This window comes from Dipteris shenzhenensis, chromosome 27 (assembly GCF_047967505.1).
Source record: "Dipteris shenzhenensis isolate YYH24624 ecotype China chromosome 27, Dip_SZ_1.0, whole genome shotgun sequence".
Taxonomy (NCBI): domain Eukaryota; kingdom Viridiplantae; phylum Streptophyta; class Polypodiopsida; order Gleicheniales; family Dipteridaceae; genus Dipteris; species Dipteris shenzhenensis.
The window spans coordinates 38493101-38514523 of NC_141622.1; the positions used below are offsets into that span (position 1 = coordinate 38493101).

Consider the following 21423-nt stretch of genomic DNA (forward strand, 5'->3'; position numbering starts at 1 on the left):
ACACTCCATAGGCCCGACACCATCATGTGCTATCCATCTCCCCTTCTTCCCTTTTTGCCCTTTCTGCTCTCTCTCGAATCGTCACTTTTCCATCTCGATATGCAGCCCGCTTCCCCTCTTGTCTTGCTGCAATTACCCGTACCATCCCCTCCATCCGATGCTCTTGTTGCAAGAGTGTGAGATCATAAACCGGAAACATCCTAGTAGCCTTCAAGATTGCCCTGCCCTCATGCTCATGAGGCCACGTGGACCTATCCTCTGCTGTCCAGAATCTCACAATCAATGGCCAAGTTGGTGCATCAACCTTGCCCACTCTCCAAATTATCTATTTATTAATAACAAATTACACTATAAATAGCTTAGGCGTTTCTAGATGAAACCCTTGGCAAAATCACGAAATGATGCTGTTTGAAACCTACGGAATGTGTTTCTAGACACTTTTTGGTAAGACTAATACACGTTGATCACTAGCCACCTATACAAAAAAAGATAAATAGTTAGGAGTGTTAGGGCATGGTTCCCCCTAACCACAATTGGTGGTTGAGTTTAGGTTTGTGAATTTTAACCCAAGTTTGGATTAACCTAGGGTTTTAGGGTTTTGTCATGTTGACAGTCCCTCGTAGTACTTGCTTCAGACTTTGGATGCCTTTTGAGCTACTTTTGTTCAAGGAACATACAATAAACTATGCATTTTTGGGGCAGTTTTGATTCTACACAGGTGCTGTTCTGAAGCTGCCTAAGCAGACATCAAAACCATGTTTTGTTTCAAGCTTTCTAGCTTCATTTACAGCAAACATTTTCGGTACTTTTTCTGTTCAAATCAGAGAAGCACAACAATATTTTTAGACTCCTCAAACAGTCCATTCTTTCAGTTCTTAACTGCTACAGTCAGGGTGCATTTGCCTTGCCAGGCATTGGCTTATGAAACAGTGATTTTTTTAAGTCAGTATATTCATAGCATGTAAAATTTTGAGGGCTTTGTGTATTCATATTTAAGATGGATCGAATCAAAATCCTAGGCGTGTGTTATGGAGTTTTGGCCCAGGAGGATCAATTAGATGGCACCAATTCTTCCTTGTGGAGTTTTATGGTAAAGAACGTGCTGGTTGCAGCGATTCCATGGGCTTTTGATGCGCCCATCCAAGAGATGTAGTCATTGCTCATGGTACACCTCAGCGAGGAGGTACTCCCCATGATAGGCGGCAAGCTCAGGTGAGGCCAACTGCACCTGCTGTCCCTACTTAAGATAAGAGGGCATGGGATGCAAGAGATGCCCAGGCTTTGCCCCTCATTGCCTTGTCTATCAAGAGGTTCATCATACCTCATACCGCCTCCTGCAAAACTTCCAAGCAACTTGCAATACTTTGGAGAATACGCATCAGACCCTTAGGAATGAGGCCAAGACCTCTTATTTGAATTTGTAAAGACAACTTGACAATGTCAAGATGTAGAAAAGTGATTCAATGCCAAATCATTTGACTAAGATCCGGGATCTTAGAGAATAGTTGATGAACATTGATGAGGTTATATACCTTTGTAAGACTAGAATAAGTCCAATCATACAAATTTAGAATTTTTGTTGTTCTAAAGATCAAAAATCTACAAAGAGAAAATGAAAGAGAAGAAAAAAGAGGTAAACAAAAACTTTTATGAAAAACAAAAGGAAGACATACTTAGCAAGCAAAGCAACACTTAATGTCGTCATCACTGCCCAAGCATAAGCAGCTATACTGGGTTTCTAAAGACCCGCGGAGTCTCTTGGGCAAACCCAGTGCTTACTAAAATACATCAAATAAACAAAAGAGAATGAAAACAAGAAATAAAGAAGAAACGAAGCAGGTTATACTTGATAGTCAGCTTGTGTCTACAACTCTGAATTCTTTGCCAGAGTCTTATTTGTCTTTTCATTCTTCTTTAAATCTATCTATGAGCAGTAGTATAGTTCAACTCACTTTTCAGGTTATTACAAGAAGAACAGACAAGAAAAAATATGTATGTTAATGTGCATTATGGGGATCAAGCTTTGTTGGCTAAAGGCAAAAACAAGCCTCATTTTGGTGGCTCTCAGCGCAGGACTGATTCAACTCAGCCATCTAAAAAATTTCAGAAAATGCAGGTCAGCCTAGAAAGAAGGGTAAATGCCATTATTGCAAGAAGCCCAGACAGCACATCAATGAATGCAAGAAGAGGTTAGAGAAAGAAAGGAGAACAGAAGGAAGTTGGAATGACAGTTTCAGATTCCAATGCATCACACACAAACAAGAGTAGTGCTTCAGCAAATTTGTGGAGTTGGTCCTTTTTGGTATGCAATTATGAAGAAGTAACGTGACTAACAAGATATTATTGGAGCTTTTGAAGAGTTACGTTCATGATCACCCACACTTATGGGAGATGTACTTGTCGATGATGGAGTTTGCTTACAACAACACAATCCATTCATCCACAAGGCATCACCTAAGATCATCTATGGTAGGCCATTGCCTCTACCTGTTAAAGTATTTGCTGCTGATGAGTTTAATGGAGTCCAAAAATCAGCACATGATTACGTGAGGGAGCATGTTCTTTAGTCACAGAACACCAGAGGACGTCCACTAATACATGACGGAGGGAAGCTAAGTACAAAGAAGGTGGCAGTGTTTTATTGAGGTCTCTTTAGTCACAAAACACCAGAGGACGTCCACTAATACATGACGGAGGGAAGCTAAGTATAAAGAAGGTGGCAGTGTTTTATTGAGGTCTCTTAAAGGGACCATGTCATTTATGTTAAGCTTGCTTTACGATATTTTGGTCCTTTTCTGATTGAGCACAAAATAAATGATGTTTCATTTCATTTGTGTTTACCTCGACATTAGAAGATCCATATGCTTGCCATGTCAGCTTGTTGAAGCACACTGAGGGACCTACGCCGACAACTGGCACAGCCAGAGGTCATGATCAAGATGAAGTTATAGTACCAGAAAAAAACTTATAACATTGGGATAAGCATACCCAAGGAGCATGGTATAAGCGCAAGTATCTTCTGAAATTTCAGAATTGCATCACTATCGATAAGTGGGTACATCGACATTTCTTTCAGATTATTCTCATTTGATTCAGCTTTATGGTGGCACACTTTGTTTGAGTAGCCCCACTTAATAGTTCCAGTTGAGGACAATTGCTATAGAGATAGAGGGAATGTAACAGGCCTTCACTTTTTCCATGGACCCTTACGGACATTTATTCCATACCATTTCATTTTTAGCTGATTTATTTATTTCTTGGTCAGTTGCAACTAGATTTGCAGCCTCCCACTACAAATGTGTGAAAGAATCTCCATACAAGCACCTCATGCAAATGTTTCAAGTAGCAAGAACTGCTCTAGTGAGTTGCAATTTGAATGGCAACCTCTAGGTGTAATTCTCGTACCTGTTCATCACCTGCAGCCTGTACATGTTCTAGGCACATGTTCCAAACAGCCCATGCTGTAACAAGCTGAATTTTGCTACAGACTCCTGTTGCTTGACGTTTTAACAGTTATACCACTTTCCAAGTTCTTTGTGCACCTGTATTTGTAAGTTTCTACCAAGTTATTCCCAATTTCTACGCATGTTGGCATATAAAAGCAGGTTTCCTGTCAAAATCTAGAAGCCACGCACTTGTTTGCTCTGTTCCAGAAGCCTCCAACTGCTATTGCAAGTTGATCTGGAACCCTCATCTGTCAGTGTTCAGCCCTTTGGAAACCTTCTAGCATCCTCTACTACACAATTTCATGTTAGGACAGCTTCTTGGCACTTCTGGATCTTCTAGCATCCACTGGAGTGTTCTACTTGGATTTTAATGGAGAATTGGTATTTTTCTAGTTGATATCGATTGTGAATTTGAGATACTGACTGGACTGATGTACGAAGTGAGTGTCACATAGTCTACATATGGATACATGAGTTCTTCAGCTTCAGCCTAGCCTTTGGATGAGTTTTAGCATCCTGCAATAATGGCCATGGTTTTACATATTGTTTTGACTTCCCAAAACACCTAGCAAAGTATTGTTGTTGTACTTTCATTCTAACTTCCTCCTACATGATAAAGGATTGACAACATATATATTTTCCTCCTAAGATTCATTCTTGGTTCTGTCGTAAGCCCTGAATACTATTGTAGTGGAAATACAGCATTATTGAATAGAGATGCTTAGCTTTCACATGAAATGATCCTTGTTTGCACCCCAAGCAGCCTCATTGTTTCTATGTTCCTATCTCTTTTATGTTTTAAACTATGTGAATTATGGATGTTATTGAGTTTTAAATCTTTCAATAAGTGGTTACTAATTTCATGTGTTAATTGGCTCCTCTTGGGCTCTCTTGGTTCGATGACACTTGGTTGAGACATGCTCTCTGGATGATGTTCCCCATTCTCCTTATAGACCTGCAAATGCCTCAGTGGATACTTTCTGGGAGTCTTAGCAAGCATTTCAGTGTGGCACATATGGAGATGTAGATGCATAGAGGCACTTGACTGCTCCCAATGTCACACATTGGCCACTATTTGGATAGAAACTGTACACACTCTAATGGCCGTTTGGTAGACCATGCAAGGGTCTTCCCAAGCAGCTTCTGCCAAGAGTCCCATCTTTCTCAAAGAGTGAAGTGGCTCCTCTTTTTCTCACAGTCCACCATTTTCAGCCTCGGCCCGCAACCTTGGTGCTTTACTAGCTCTTCTTGATGATTAGGTTATTCACCCACTAATGGTATTTTGTTTTTCATGCTATGCATGATGAACTTAGCCATGAGTATTGCCCTTGGGGCTTTTTCCATGCTTATGAGAAGTATTATCATGTACTTTGCCATGAGTATTTCCCTTGGGGCTTTTTCCATGCTTAAGAGAAGTATCTTCATTGGAAAAAAAATAATGTGTTGATTAGATAAATACTACAAACTCTCTTCCGCTAAAGCATAACTTTGATACACATGCTCTAGGGCAGCCAATCAGATGATAGTATGCATATATGCATGTGTTTTGGTGCATTTTATTTGGGCACAATTGTGGCAGTGCTATATAGGACGGCACTGAAGCCATAGAATCTGTGAGAAGCCATGAGAAAACCAATTGATCCAGTGCAAACCCCCATCCTCGGGCTCCTATTTCATTACTAGTGATTTCTGACTAAGACCTGCTTGTAATCAAATCCTCGTTCACGTTATTCCTGTTCATTGCAGAAACTGAAAGCAGAGTCTGTGCAAGAGTTGCATATACAAAACATCAGAGATTTTCATGCACACCATCATGAGTAGAGAAAGGGGCATAGTTCCTTGTAGTTAGCCTCAGAGTCCAGACCCAGAGCAGCAAGCATAGCCTCAGCTGTGAGCAGCTTCATATCCCTTGAGTGGGAACCAATATGTACGCCTTCTTCATTGAGGGACTGGCAGTTGTACAAGGGGGTATCTTCTAGTAAAGATAGTAGTTAGCATAACCCTTATGTAGGATCGATAAACGAAAGAGCAGGTACAAGGTACAAGGGTCGAAGGATAGCAGCCGTCACGTCAACTAGTGTATTATGAAAAGAAAGTACATAGTACTTGTAGCTAGACCCTAGGACTAAGTGTCCTAGGTGTCACATAGGACTAAGTGTCCTATGTGGCATAAAAGGCACAAAATAAACTAAGTGCCTATAACTATGCCTACAAGGCACATACCAGGGCCCATAGGGCATCACTAGAACTAGGTGAAGATGGCCTACAAACCCCCCTCCATGGTATGGGCTGAAGTATTCTGGAAACGTCTCAGAATACCTGATATTTTCTGGTCATGGTGGCACATGTTCATCCCAAAAAGATATAGCCACCTATGAATGTACAAGGTATGTCAGATCATGTAACAAAGGGAACCAAGTGTAAAGCCTGTCGGAAGACTTCGAACTTGGGACGAGGAAGTGCCTTTGTAAACAGATCTGATATGTTGTCCTCTGTGGGAAGATAGGACAACTCTATGTCTCCTGCTGCCAACCGCTCTCGAACATAATGATAGTGAACTTCAATGTGCTTGGTATGCGTATGAAACACTAGGTTACGCGCAATGGCCAAAGCACTTTGGCTGTCAGTGTAGACCATAGTGAAGGATGTCTGGCGAATACCAAGATTTGTAAGTAACTGTCGAAGCTAGACACTCTCTATTGTAGCGGTGAAGGCTGCCCTGTACTCAGCCTCACAGCTAGATGTGGCAACTATTGGTTGCTTCTTGCTAAGCCAAGAGATACATGAATTGCCAAGCAAAAAACAATTGATGGTATGTGACACCCTAGTGTCGGAAAAACCTGCCCAGTCACTATCCGTGCAAGCATGCATGGTAAGTGAACTCTGATCAGCGTAGAAGAGAGCTAAATCCTGAGTGCCTCTAAGATATCTGAAAACTCTCTTCACTGCCTGCCAATGCTGTGAACTGGGCATGTGCATGAATATATTGAGCTAAGATACTGCATACTGTAAGTCAGGTCTGGTGTGACATAAGTAAATGAGACATCCAACAGCCTGCTAGTAAAGAGTGATATCACATGGTGGGCTCCCATCATGAGCTGAAAATTTGAAGCCAAGGTCCACTGGAGTAGAGATTGGCTTGCAATCCTCAAACTGAAAACGATCAAGGAGCTGTCCAATATACTTGGACTGTGACATCATGATACCCCCCTCAACATGAGCAAACTGAATGCCCAAATAATAGTGGAGCCGTCCCATGTCTCACATGTCAAAAACCTGCTGCAAATCAACCTATCTGGGCCCGTGATGAGCATATCATCCACATATAAAATCAGCACTAAAAAATCAGATCCACTCCCACGGACATAAAGAGTGGGTTCTGTGGGACTATTCTGAAAACCAAGGGATAGTAAGTGTGCATGAATTTTGGCATACCATGCCCTGGGTGCCTGCTTCAAACCATAAAGGGCTTTTCTAAGCCTGCATACCTTATTTTCAGAATTAACAACCTCAAAGCCAGGAGGTTGTGTGACATAGACTTCTTCCTGCAGATCCCCATGAAGAAAAGCAGTCTTGATGTCAAATTGGTGCACTTGCCAATGGTGATGGGCTGCAATGGCAATGACACGTCTAACGATAGTAATCCTGGATGTGGAAGCAAATGTCTCCTCAAAGTCAATGCCTTGTTGTTGGGCATACCCTTTTGCAACAAGACATGCTTTGTGTCGATCTATGCTGCCATCAGATTTCCTTTTTAATTTGTAGACCCACCTCGTACCAATGGCATGCTTGCCGGGAGGGAGATCTACTAATTCCCATGTGTCATTTTTGGCAATGGATTGTAACTCAGCTCTCATTGTATCCATACACTCTTTGCTGTCAAAAGCATCTTTATGGCACAGAGGCTCTTCATTGCAAGCTGTAGCAAGGAGTGCAAACTCAAGAAAGTGACCATGCATCTGTCTATTCCCTGATCTTGTCCGGGCAGCAAAAGGCTGATCTTGTTTGCTGTCCCTCAATGTATCAAGAAGCCATCTGGAAACTTGCCTTTACTGTCGATTGACAGCTCTTTCTTCAATCACTGCATCATGAATAATGGGATCATTTTGTGCTGGAAGAGAAACCTGCAAATCAGCATGGAGTACTGGCTGATCATTGCTTGTTGGGGGGCCTACAAGAGGCTCATGTTGCTGGTCAAAGTCCTCCTCTGAGGAAGGCAGAGGTAACCAAGAGTCAAAGGCATCAAACATGTCAACTTCTGGCTTAGCTTTGCAGTCCACAAGAGGAGAAGCCGAATGTTCAGCAAAGATTACATCTCTAGTGACAATAATCTTCCCAGTATTTGGTTGGTATAACCTATACCCTCTGCTCTCCCGGCTGTAATCAATAAATATGCATTTGATTGCCTTGTCATCAAGCTTATGTCTCAGCTGAGATGGTACATGAACATATGCAAGAGACCCAAAAACTCGCATGTGTGAAAGTGAAGGCTTCCTGCCTTTCCATGCTTCATAAGATGTAACAGTCTTCAATGCCCTTGTAGGTGATCTATTCAGCACATAGTTGGCACACATCACTGCATCAAGCCAAAATTTATTGGGCAAGGACTTGGCCTTAAGCATGCATCTGGCCATCTCCATAGTGGACCTGTTTTTCCTTTCAAGAATAGGATTATGCTAAGGAGTGTAAGGAGTAGTGCATGAGTAAGCAATGCCCCATGAAGACAAAAATGCATCAAACTCCTTTGACATATACTCTCCCCCCCTATCTGTGTTGAGGGTGACAAGCTTGCATCCTGATTCATTCTCAACCATATTCAGCCACCTCTGAAAGCATAAGAACACTTTAGATTTGGCTTTTCAAGGATATACCCAGCAATATCTTGTGAAGTCATCAATGAGAGTCATGAAATATTTGTACCCTCCAATGGAAGTTGTCTTCATTGGGCCACAGACATCACTGTGTACTAGCTGCAATTTCCTTTGTGAGAGTTTTGGACAATTCTTTTGAAAAGGAAACCGATGCATCTTACCCAAAAGACAACCTTCACACACATGTTTGGAAACTGTATGAGTTTGAGGTACATCATTTGCCATCTGCTGTGAATGTAGCTTTGCAAGAGCTCTATAATTGAGATGACCCATTCTCTCATGCCAAAGATGAGTTTCAGCAAGCTGTGAATCTGAAATAGCAAATGCTTCAATAGAGAATGCAGCTGAGTGATGATCAAGGTGATAAAGCCCCTTTTTCAAAGTGCCAGTGAGGACTAAGCATTGTCATCACGAAGATCATATACTAGGCATCTGTATCCATCAAAAATCACTCTGAAACCTGAAGTGGCAATTGCTGAAATTGAAATCAAGTTGACTTCAATTCCAGGCACAAAGAGAACATTTGTCAAAGTGACAGGATGGCTTGAAATGGATGTGAGCTGAACATCTCCAATTCCTTTTACAGCATAGGAGGCATTGTTAGCGCATGTGACAGTTCCCCCACGAGGTGCATCAACTAAGGAATGAAACAACTGTCTGCAAGATGTGACGTGCTTGGAAGCACCACTATCAAAATACCAAGACTGAGCATCATTAGCAGTAAAGAGTGCATCAACTTTAGAGTATTCAAATGAGCAATGGACAGCCCATGCCCAATCATCTTGGAGAGCATGTGCATGTGAAGCATCTGCTAGCTTGTGGGATTCAATTGCATGTGAGGCATTAACTGTCAATCCTGCTTTCTTTTTCTTCGAAGCAATGCGCTTCCTGCATTCTGAAATGTCATGTCTAGGCTTGCGACAATAGTTGCATCTTTTCTTCTTTGACTTATCTGCTGTATTTTTAGATGCATTGGAGGAATTGCCACTGCTATGCGCACATTTAGGCTTGCCCATAGGCTTGGAAGCCTTGCCTCTTCCTGTCTGCTGTGAAGCAAATGCATGATCAGGAATAATGGCTTGTCTATTAGCACGACTTTGCTCTTCCTGCAAAAGCAAAGTAACTAGCTAATCAAAAGAGTAGTGGTCTGGATTACCCATGGCCACTAACCGAAGGATGTAGCAAACCCTTGATATGAATCTGGCAATCCATTCAATGTGGTACTGACAAGCTGAGAATTTGGCACCACCTCATCAATATTGGCAAGTTGTTTCATGAGGTCCTTCACCTTTGTCAAATATGCATCCATAGAATCACCTTCATTCATACTGACTTCCTGCAACTGTCTTCTTAAAAATGCAACACGTGCCTCATTGCGAATCTGATAAAGAGAAACCAATTTGTCCCAAGCATCCTTTGCTGTCCTGCAAGACCGGATGTGTGGAATAATGATTCTCTTGCATGATAAAGCAATACAGGAATGTGCATTTGCATCTCTTGCATCCCATCTTGATTGTTCCTGAGTTGGGGGAGCAGTAGTAGAGGTGCTAGAAGATAAGGCATCAGGAGGAGTACCCTCTGCAGGGGGACCAGCAGTAGAGGCAACCACTATCATTGACTAGCCTCAGATCAACCCCAGAAACAATATTCAAAAATGCCTTGCAACAAGAATATGTTTCATGAGATAAGACCACATCGGATAGTTGGTGCCATCCAACTTATCATCTTCACGAAGAATGCCAAATAGATCATGATTGTTCCCAGCCATTGCAAATGTCATACCCTGAAAAAGACCTGAAAACCCAAAAGCCTCAAGGCTATCACTGCAAAGAGCTGGCTGTCCAAAAATGACAGCAAATATCTGCAAATAAATATTCTGCAAATTTCCAACCCAAATCAAAGGGCAAATGCAGATTTGACCCAAATGTGACTGTGTCAGGCAATGTTCACTGCAAAAACAGCAAATCTAGCAAAAGCCCCAAATTTAATGAGGGCAAATAGGCCAAAAAGAGGGCAAATGCAGAAAAGCCCCAAATTTTGCTGAGATTTTTGCAAATGTGACCCAATGTATAAAAATCTGACTCAATGTCCTGCAAAAGTGACTCAATGTTCTCCAATTTGACCCAATGTATTGCAATCAACCAAGAAATTGCAGACCAAATCCCAAAAGGTAGCCTCAAGGCTTGCAACTGCAAAATTAGGACTTGCTGTCCACAAGGTGACTGCAAAAATGCTACTGTCCCAACGTATAGACCTCAGGAGGTAGGCTTTCCAAACTATTGAAATACCTTGATACGACTTCAAACAGTAAAAGGAAGATAAGGAGAGCCAAAGCCCTCAAAAGCCCCAAATTTTGAGAATGTCCTGCAAATGATTTCACACGTGCCAAACTTGTACGGAACTCCCGAGACAAGTACGAGCTGCTGTGTACCGACGGTACAAGTGTCCAATGTACGATGTACGTACAACGTACAGAATGCAAGTACGGGACAAGTACTATGTACGGAGCACAATACGGAATCCAATGTACGGCACAAGTACAACGTACGGATGCTGTACGAAAAGTGTACGGCACAATACGGAATGGATATGCAACCTTCAATACGGAGCAGTTATGAAGCCTCCTGTACATAGCAGAGCATACGACTGTACGGAACGTGTACAACACAATACGATGTACAGAACACAGTACGGTTGTAAGAGAGATGTACGTCGTAGTACTGCTATACGGCCGTGCAAGTACGGTGGGTCTCCTGTGTGCACGCTATACGGCGGCGCAGGTACGACAGGTGTCCTGTGTACAGACGTCCAGATAGGCTAAGGGGAGCTGGTGCAAATCCAGAGGCAAGAGACAAGTCAAACCAAGCTTTGATACCACTGTAGGATCGATAAACGAAAGAGCAAGTACAAGGTACAAGGGCCGAAGGATAGCAGCCATCACATCAACTAGTGTATTATGAAAAGAAAGTACATAGTGCTTGTAGCTAGACCCTAGGACTAAGTGTCCTAGGTGTCACATAGGACTAAGTGTCCTATGCGGCATAAAAGGCACAAAATAAACTAAGTGCCTATAACTATGCCTACAAGGCACATACCAGGGCCCATAGGGCATCACTAGAACTAGGTGAAGATGGCCTACACCTTATGGACGGAATGAATTTATGTTGGTGTGTAGCATGCAGCTCTGTATAATATGCTGAATCTAAAAAATACGGAGCTGGGTTCTTACATGGTTTCTTTACCTTCAGGTCAGATTGCAGCATGTTCTTCAAAAAAAGGGTCGGAAAAAAGGTTATCAGAAAGGGGAGCCAGAGGATGATGAGATTGTAAAGTCTCAGATAGCTAAGCATCAAGCCTTACAAAAGGAAGTCAAAAATTCTCATTTTAGAGAATGTTGGCATTTCCATTGCAGCAATCTAGTGTCTGTGTGTGTGTGCGCACGTGCGCGTGCGCGCACGCAGTCATTCCTACCTGTGCATGTGTGTGGAGGGCACTTCAGTCTAAAAGGCAGCCACCTTATTTCGTAGTATTCCTCAATCCTAGGGTGACTTGTGTGTCATAAATCCTTCGCTTTGCATATTAATATCATGAAATCTTTCTGTAATTTTTTAGCAATGTTTTGCACATTTTACTGTTTAAATTTTCAAAAACAAGCATCCATTCATGTGATTAGTTGCATATACCCTCGATTACATTTTTACAAAACAACAGCACAATAGCTTATCAAACTCATAGAATCATCCTTACATCTCAAATCAAGAGGCAATGATACCTGATATTGTGTCTCCACGGGAATGCAATCTAGTGAGTATGGCTGCTGTAAGCGTGCTATAATGCGATCCTACACAAATTCATATCAAGACTCTTTACTTACACTGATCACATTGAAAAGTTTTATTTTGCACAGCTATCAAAATTGCCAAATTCCAAAAGAAATGGTAGAAAATCATAACACGGCAAACTCAAAAAGGTTTTGCTAAGTACAATCAAGTCAAAAAACAAAAAACCGTTTTCTTTTCTACGTTTAAACAAATACTTCCAACTTAGCATATCTCAGTAGCTCCAAAGCAAATACTTCCAACTTACCAAATCTTACTATTTCCAATTGTTATTCCTATAGACTTAGCCCATATCTTTCATCGATACCTTGAATGCCCTTCTAAAGTGGGTATTCTATTTTGCTTTAAGCTAGTGTATATAGATGCAGACAGAGCACATTGACATGTCATAGACTTTATGCATTTGAATCAGCTCTAGGACACAGTGGGGTGGAGAAGGAAGAGCTAGCTGATATGTGGGCAACCTAGATCACTGAGAGAGGGACGCAAAGACCACCTGCAGCACAGATAGCGACTAGAGCACACTCTATTGAGGTCCGGCCTATCACAGCTTTCCTTAGGGGAGACCACCCGAGACGAGGGGTCAATCTGAACATAGACCAGCGGGTTCAAAGATCGAGAGGACCATGCCCTCCCCTACCACCACAGCATGAGACAGCCCAACAGACGCAGATCCGATATATTTTTGCCGCTCACAGATGAGCCACCACGGTGTCGGGCTTCGGTTTTCAGGTCCCAACTCTCACCCTACTTCAGATAATATCTAATTTATACTTGATTTTGTTGGAATTATCGCCATAATTCATGGCAGTGACCAATGTAAATAAGTGGGTTAGGGGCACTTTTCCCTCATTAGAGATTTCCCCCTAACCACAGTTAGTATCCCTAACTACAGTTAGTGGTTAGTGGTTAGGATAGGGTTTTGCCACTTTGACAAAACCCAAGGCTTGTATGTTGTTTCTATCTCTTCAACGATAGTGTGTGTTCTTGCTCTCTTCAGCTCTCTGGCTCTCTTACACACACACACACACACACTCTCACAGTTGGTATCACAGCTCAGACCAGCTCCCGGACTAGCTCCATCCTTGCACCTCAGCTCCGTCCGTACGCTGCACATTTGTCGTACGGTTGTACGGCTCTGCCCACCTGCAGCTCGCCATTCGTCCAACAGCCTCCATACCTGTAATTCGTCGTACACCTGCTGTCAGCTCACCATACAACTCCGTCAACCGTCCGTGCAGCGCCATACAACTGTACGGCCTTGCTGCCGTACGTCCCCTACAGGTCTGTTGCCCATTCTCCGTACATCTGCTTCTGTCCATACAGCTGTACGGCAAATTTTCGTACAGCTCTCTCAAGCCTATTCAGCTCTGTCCGTACACTGTACAGCCAACTCAGCAATCTCTGCCGTACTGCAGCCGTACACATCACGCCTTCAACAAATGCTTGTCTGTAGAGTTGCCTACACCGATCGTTTGTTGCATGTGCGTTGACCGTACACTGCTCGTACGTTGTCAGCTCCCTAGCCCGTGTGCAGGTTTTATTCACAGGTGTTGTTACATGTGCTTTTGGGACAGGGGCATTTTAAATTTGGGCATTTTGCAAAATTTGGAGCTTTTGTAGGCAAATTGCAATTTTGGCACAATTTGGGGCTTTCAATAATTTTGCCCTCTTTTGGTTGCAATTTCCCTATAGAAATTGGGGCTTTTGTGATTGGCATGCAATTTTCCAGTGTACGAGGCGTTTGGACACTTTGCAAACAATTTTGGACTCAGGTTGAGTCACATTGCAGACTCTGCAGTGTTTTTTGGCATTTGCATGTTATTTGGATGCTTTTGAGCCTTTGATAGGCCGAGATAGCAAGCTGTCCTTTGGTTTTGGACACCTATTCTCCTGTATTTGGAGCTTTTTGATTTTTTGCAGGTGTTGCACAGGCACATTTGGCAGAGATTCAATTCAGTTTATGCTTTTGGGCTGTTGCATTTTGAGCCATTGATTGGCTGCTTTTTGAGCAGTGGCCAGTTTGCATCAATATCCCGGAAGGGATTTGTGTTGTACACCTTAATTCCCATGAAGGGAATTTTTTTGTTGGTATTTGCTGCATTTTCTTTGGCAGTTATGGCCCAGAACAATCCCAATGAAGTGTTTGGAGTCCTCACACATGAGGATAAGTTGGATGGTACCAACTACTCCCTATGGAGTTTTATGGTTCGCAATATCTTAGTTGGCAAACACTTATGGGACGATGTCAATGGAAATGAGCCACGGCCAGAGAATGTGGTTGCACCTGCCACTCCTCAACAAGGTGGAGAAATGGGTAGAAAGAAAAAGAGAAAGAAATTTTATTAGAGTCTTCGGAAGACCGATGGGTCTATGAGACTAAAAGAAAACCTAGTACAAATCACAATAAGGGTGGAGCTACTAAACGAGCATCATCACCCGTGCTGAGTCCTAAGTCTGATCATACATAATCAAACACATCTGGGTGTGACAATGAAAAGAAAAAAGACTAGAGCGAGAGCAGAATCCTCCGTATGTCACGTCGCCCTGGCTGGTGCATAGTCGATGATGACACTCCTGAGTGTGAGTATGTGATCCATAGTCCCATGGTCTCACCTGAAACCAGCCTGACCCTCTACTCTGAGCCCTCTCATCTCTGCAAACAAGTTGACCGACGCATCCAATACTGTTGCATAGATCTTGCACATCACATGTCCAATCATGATAGTCCTGTAGTTACTCGCATCCATGGGATTCCCTGCCTTGTGGATGGGGGTGATGGTATTGAGTGTCCAAGTGCGGGGGAAGCCAAGGCAAATAGCGTCGTTGAATAGCTTTGCTAGGATCGAGACGTTTGCTAGGATCGGGACTAACGTCTCGATCCCATATGCGATAAACTCAGTGCATAGCCCCTCGTGGTCCTTAGCTCGGCCATTATGCAGTTTCAATGTCGTGTCCTTGACTCCCCCTCTAGTCAACAACGTGCAAGTGGTGGGGCGAGGTGTATGTATGAGATCTGGAGTAGGCTGGTGTGGAACATCATAAAGATGGCATGCATATGTGTGCCAAACTCTCGTGTCGGTGAGAGGTGATGGAGACCCATGCTCAAGGAATCTCCGCCAAAATTCCTTCGAGTTGTTGCTGTACAAGATATTCAACAGCTCCTCATTTCGACGAAGAAATGCTTGCTTCTTTCGACATACGAGACGTCGATACTTGCGTACCGTGTCTCGTGTGTTCGGGAGGTGACACCTGGTGTCAAGTCAGAGTTGTCAACGAAAAAGCCTTGCACTCTGCATCGTACCAGTTGTTGCAAGGCACAGAACCAAGAGGTGGTGGTCTAGTGGACCGTGTGGTGTGGGGAAAGACTTGGAGGGCAGCCTCGTGGAGTGTGCGACTAATCAAGGCAGCACGGTCCTCTATGGGTGGCATTTTGATCGATGTAGGTTAGGAGTCTATTTAGGCGTCCGGAGTAGACAAGGGAGAGGTTGTGATCAAAGTGTATGTCGTGGTAGGTGCCGTGCGTCATATGTGGTGTGTGTGGTGTGGCTAAGCGTGAGGTGGCGATAGTAAAGAATAGGTATGTGTAATCAGCTCTTGGAGGGAGTGGTGCTACGGTGAAGTCGGTGATACGTGAGGTGAAGGTAGGGGATCCCATGATGTAATCTACTACACTCGTGCCCCCCCATGTGGGAAACAAGTAAAACCACCTGAGAAGGGCCATAGGTCAAGCCCGTTGTAGATTATGAGATCGTGCATCCTGCCCAGGTCAAGGAGCGCGTGTCCATATGGTGTAACAAGCCCGTGTCGGTTCCATGAGATCCTAGTCATACCTGCTCCGTCTAGGTCCATGTCTGGTAGCATGATAGAGTCGTCTCGGAAGTCCAGGAGTGGTGCCTGGCGCGTGCTCGTCCTGGCGTTGAAGTCCCCAACAAGGAGAACTTCCCCGCGAGCTGAAAGGTCCAGGATATCCGGATGTAAGGTGCATATGGCGATGTCTCACCCTCCTCTCGTGCAACTCTGGCGAAGTGGGATGTGTCTGGCTAGAAGTAGCATATTGCTATGGTTCTGACAGTAGTCTCGCAAGACTTATGCAGCAGACTTGAGGAGCCTTTCACGGATAAGGAGCTCTGGGAAGCCCTCAAGGCTCTCCCGACCCAAAAGTGCCTGGGAGGATGGCTTGACTCCGACCTTCTTCCAAAACTTCTGGGAGATCATCTCCACCCCTTTACGTTTAGCTTGCCAGGAGATTTTTGACACAGGCCTTCTCCCTCAGTGCTTGAGCAAGGGGTGGATTTATTTGATCCCGAAAGAGGGAGATAGGTCGAATATCCGACAGTGGAGGCCGATCACTTTGCTTGATACTGCATACAAGATCCTTGCCAAGGTCTTGAGTTTGCGGTTACGGCCCCATCTTACCAACATCATCCATGACACACAGAATGGGTTTGTCCAGGAGCGCAGCATCCTGGACAACATCTTCACGTTTTGGGAGGCAATGGGAGGAGTCACACCCACTGGCCATCCTTCTCTTGGACTTTGAGAAGGCCTACGATAGGGTGGATTGGTCTTTCCTAGAGGGCACTATGAGGAGATTGGGTTTCTCAGACAGATGGGTCAGAGGAGTTTCAGCGCTATATGCAGGGAGCTCTAATCAGATGCTTATCGGAGGACACATAATCGAGGCCTTTCCTCTCTCTCGCTCGGTCCGCCAGGGCTGCCCACTCGATCCCTTTCTCTTCTTGTTTGTGGCGGAGGCTTTGGGCTACTATTTGAGATCACAGGTGGCGGATCTCACAGGGTTGAGACTCCCAATCAGATAGGAGGAGGAGCTACTTGACTCAAAATTTACACATGACACAGCCTTGTATGTTGAGGGCACCACAGCGAGTCTCGAGAGAGTCAGAGGCGCCCTGGCTATTTACTGTGAGGCCTCGGGGGCACAGATCAACTGGACGAAATCTATAGGCTTCTTCACGGGCTTTGAGGAGACACAGGAGATCCGTGAGTGGGGCAGTGACTTTGGCTTCAGATGGATACCGCGGGGCCAGACAGCGAGATACCTCGGATGCCAAGTGGGTATTGACATTACAGCAGAGCAACAGATTGCCCCGGTCCTTGAGAGTGTTCGGCGCAAGCTTCTCTATTAGAGCTCGGCCAAACTCTCTCTAGCAGGTCGCGCTTTAGTGGCAAACCAGGTCCTTCTTGCCACGGCCTGGTATATTGCCTCCTACTGGTGCTTTCACAGAGGATGCATTGGGCAGCTCCGACGGTTGGTACGGAACTTCCTTTGGGCAGGTTCAGACGGCACGAGGAACACTGGGGCCCGAGTAGCTTGGCAGACGGTGATCATGCTGCAGGCACTGGGAGGCTTGGGTGTCATTGATCCGGAGATGCAAAGCAGAGTCCTTCTGGGCAAGTTGGTGGTTCGTGGCCTCACCCCAGGTGCAAAGCCTTGGAAGCTCCTCTTACAGCGAGGGCTCCTGAGGAACACCCCACGCACTTGGGGACAGTGGCAGCCTTCACATAGATGGATCTTCTCATAGGCCCCCCTTACGAGGAAGGGCTCCCCCCTGATGAGGAGTCTTCACAGGGTATGGCTGAGACTGGCAGGGGGTCTCATCCGTGCTCCGCCTAGATGCAGAGAGGAGTTTGAGCGCCAGCCCCTTATGTGGCACCCAGAGATCATAGATCAGGAGGGACGTATGCTCGGACAGCCGATTCCATTGGTTGGGCACAGTGGGACAATGGTCCAGCAGGGTCCTTTGACCGTTGGAGCAAACTACCTATGGAGACAGAGGCAAGACTGGACGCCCTAGCGCATCTGTGAGGGGCAAGGCAGCGGATGGGCGAGATTGACTTGGCCATTCCTGAGTCCTGGTGGGAAGGACTTCACGTTTGGAGAGACAGCATATGGTTGGGGCAGTTTTCCCGTACTGGTGTTCCCTTGAGGATGTTGATGCAGCACAGCAACACCCCCCCCGGCTTCTTCTGTGTAGGACCTGGAGGCCTACTTCAGCCACTCACTGAGAGTGACCCCGAGATGGATGGGAGTCTTGATGGGATACACTGGCAGATGATCAAAGTGGTAGGACGTTTGGGGAATGAGTGGCACATTGACCCTCCCAGTATCTTAGAGCACGACGCCTCTAGATGGCGCCTTTGGCTGTGGAAGGGAAGACCCCTGAGGGAGGTCCAGTGGGATCCAGGAGAGTGGTTCTGGCCCTCCAGGGGCGGCCTAGCTGAGCCGGTGGATGAGGTGCCCTTCTTTTCCTACACCACACGGATTGGCAGGAGGCTTCAGATGGACTCGTCGAGGTGGACCCCCTCAAGGGAGAGACATTGGGTGACCCAGAGAGTGCCCCGGGATGTGCGCTCCAGGTTTTGGACGCGGTTGTGATCTAGCTTGCGACCGAGGAAGATCTCATACTGCTTCTGGCTAGCCGACGACAGAGGCTTGCCCATCAGCCCGTGGTTGGAGCAGATGCGAGTGGAGGGGCAGTGCCGTTGTTGCTCCGATGGTGTCCTAGAGACTATCCCGCATTGCCTGTGGAGCTGTCGTAGCGCAACGAGGATCTGGATGGGAGCCCTCAGGATCATGTATGTAGTCTTCATAGAGACTACACTTGGAGGATGGTGGCTTGGTTGACAAGAGAGGACACGCATTTCAGATTGATGAGATCTCCCCAACCTACCAGATACAAGGTCAGAGCATCCAGAGGACTGCACTCCACGAGGCAATCCCCCCTGACAGCCTAGCTCCTCCTCCTCCTAGGGAGGACAGTGTTTGGGAGGTGGTAGCCAGCATCACAGCTTGGAATATTTGGGTGGCTCGCTGCAGTCTTGTGATGGGTAAGCACCCGGTTCCACCCTCGGCTACCCTAGTTGCCATCTAGCAGGATATCATTTACACTCTATGGTCCACCTGGGAGCGTGGGACTCCAAGCTCCAAGGCGACTATCAAGAGGCGTGCTCGTTTCTGCAAGGCTTGGCCTACAGGTGTTTTCTACATCTTCACTCCGCGAGGGATTCGCTGGCTGTATAGTCCCCCCACTTGGCTGTTAGCCCCAGTTCTAGAGATCCCCTAGGCAGTGAGCTGGGTTTCTCTGGCAGGTTCTTTCTTTCAGCCTTTTTCGGTTTTTTCCATACTCAGCACCTTCGGGGCTGCTATCTTGTATGAAATCGTTCAAGCATTAATAGAAGGTTCCTTTCTTTGGGGAAAAAAAAAGTAGGTTCTGGATCAGTGTGAGATCTGGAGGGTTGTTATATTTCCACTCCATATTTTGGTTAGGGGCACACAAGACCTCTCCTAGGTTAATCTCTCCCAATATGTCTTTCTTGAAGCTGCCTATGACGCAAAATCACAAGTTACAACTTGTTCTCAATATTTCAAACTTTCGCTACAAAAAAGAATAACATGACAAGCGTAGGCTTAACCGCATTTCAAAGACACAACTCAGATATCATAGGCAGCCTCTGCATCTCCACTGTCAACTTGAACCTGAGCTTAAAACCAGGACTTTGTCCAAGAACATGAGTCCAAGTATGGAAAAAACGGGTGCTTATTACGGCACTTCAAATTTCAAGACAATCCACCAGCTTGTAACTTGTTCTCACCAATTTAAACTTTCATGACAAAAAAGAAACTCAGAAAAGTCCAGGCTTATGCCCTTTATAAAAACACAACATAGCAAACAAATGGCACCCTTCCACATCTCCATCATCAATGGGATGTGGGCATTAAACTAGGGCAATGCCCCAAGTGCATGAGCAAGGGGAGCTTATTTTGCCAGTCCAAAAATTCGTCCAAGTCTCCAATTAAATATCTCTCAAAATCCAAGGAAACACATGCAACCAGCAAATGTCGAAAAAGAATATATTATGGATGAGATAACTGTGTATGTATACTTTCAACAGGACAATACCTTATTTTGAATTACATCTCTTAGTATTGCTGTAGTTCTGGATAAAGCCTGGCATTTCTTCTCCATTTCACTGACATGAGTTAGATGTGCAACACTCTGATCATCCTGAGTAAACAACAGAATTCACAGAATTTATATTCATAGGCCTTCTGCCCGAAAAGCAAACATCAAGCTATTTGAGAGCTTTACCAAACCAATAAAGCTAAAGAATTTTATCATTCCATGCTGCATTGAGCTACAAATTAAACCACTATTAAGGCTGTTGTGGCCAAAATCTACAAACATTTGCACTGATCAGGCCAGGACAAAAGCAGGGGCTCTAGACATCTTCAACATAAGTCGAGCACGTGTGCCCACCCTCTTCGCATGATGCTTTCAGTTTTGGTCTCATAGGCTTTTCAAACCTCCCAGAGACGTTCATAAACCTTTATTTCTTCCTTTTCTCAACTTATTTGATTTATATATACCTTTGTAAGACTATAGAATGTCCAACCATACAAATTAATATTTTTTTACTTTTTTTTTAAATTTGATTAATGCAAACACAACTAGAACAAAGGCTTTTTCAAGCCAATGACTGGGCAGACAGCCATCCTGCTTCTGCTTCAGAAGGTGTGGTCCCTTTCTCAATCTCTGAGGCACTAAAATGTTCAAAATTGGTGTAATGTGTGCTTGTAAGCCCCACATGAGGACATCGGATATGACATAGAACAGGACGATTTTGATACAACTCCATAGCCATTCCTAGGGAATAAAACGTTCACTAAAGAGGCATTGTCATTGTAATCACAAGGGGTCTAAATGGCTCTAAAAAATGGACACCTGGTTGGTAATTTTATACCAATTTTATTGCATATCACTTCCAACAATGGTCCACCAGATGGAAGGGAAGAAATGGCCTACATGGTTAGCCAAGTAGCCTCCTCCCCAATCGTCATAGCAGGGGCACATCATGACTCCTTTCCTCATTCAACTCAAGCCTTCCAAGGCAAGTTGAAGAGGAGAGAGACCTGCAATGAAGGAGAAGGGGGCAGATTTGGTGAAGGGCCAAAGATGGCAGAAAAGGGGGAGAGGGTAGGGGAGAGGAAGGAAGAGAGAAAGAAAGATATATTAACGTCCCGGGAGGCCTCGTGGGCCTATGGGACAAAAGTGCAGAAACAAAGTAAACTCATACAAGCCACTGTGGGCTGGAGCGAAGGGCTCGCTAGGGCCCTCGCTGAGTACTAGAAAATACATAAACTGAAATACTAGAAAACACATAAACTGTGAGAAAGAGAGAGAGAGAGAGAGAGAGAGAGAGAGAGAGAGAGAGAGAGAGAAAAGCGTGAGAGGAAGAGAAAGA

The 21423-nt window shown here is 44.8% G+C and overlaps 1 protein-coding gene across 1 annotated transcript in view; it reads right to left on the reverse strand.

Annotated features, from left to right (window-relative positions):
- AUG2 (HAUS augmin-like complex subunit) overlaps nucleotides 1-21423 on the reverse strand; it is a 48818-nt gene that overhangs the window by 19197 nt on the left and 8198 nt on the right. Inside the window, exons 3-4 of the mRNA XM_087398503.1 lie at nucleotides 20082-20186; nucleotides 12090-12158 (exon numbers count right to left, since the gene is read on the reverse strand). Coding sequence (XP_087254629.1) covers nucleotides 12090-12158; nucleotides 20082-20186 — 174 coding nt within the window. The remainder of the gene's footprint in view (nucleotides 1-12089; nucleotides 12159-20081; nucleotides 20187-21423) is intronic.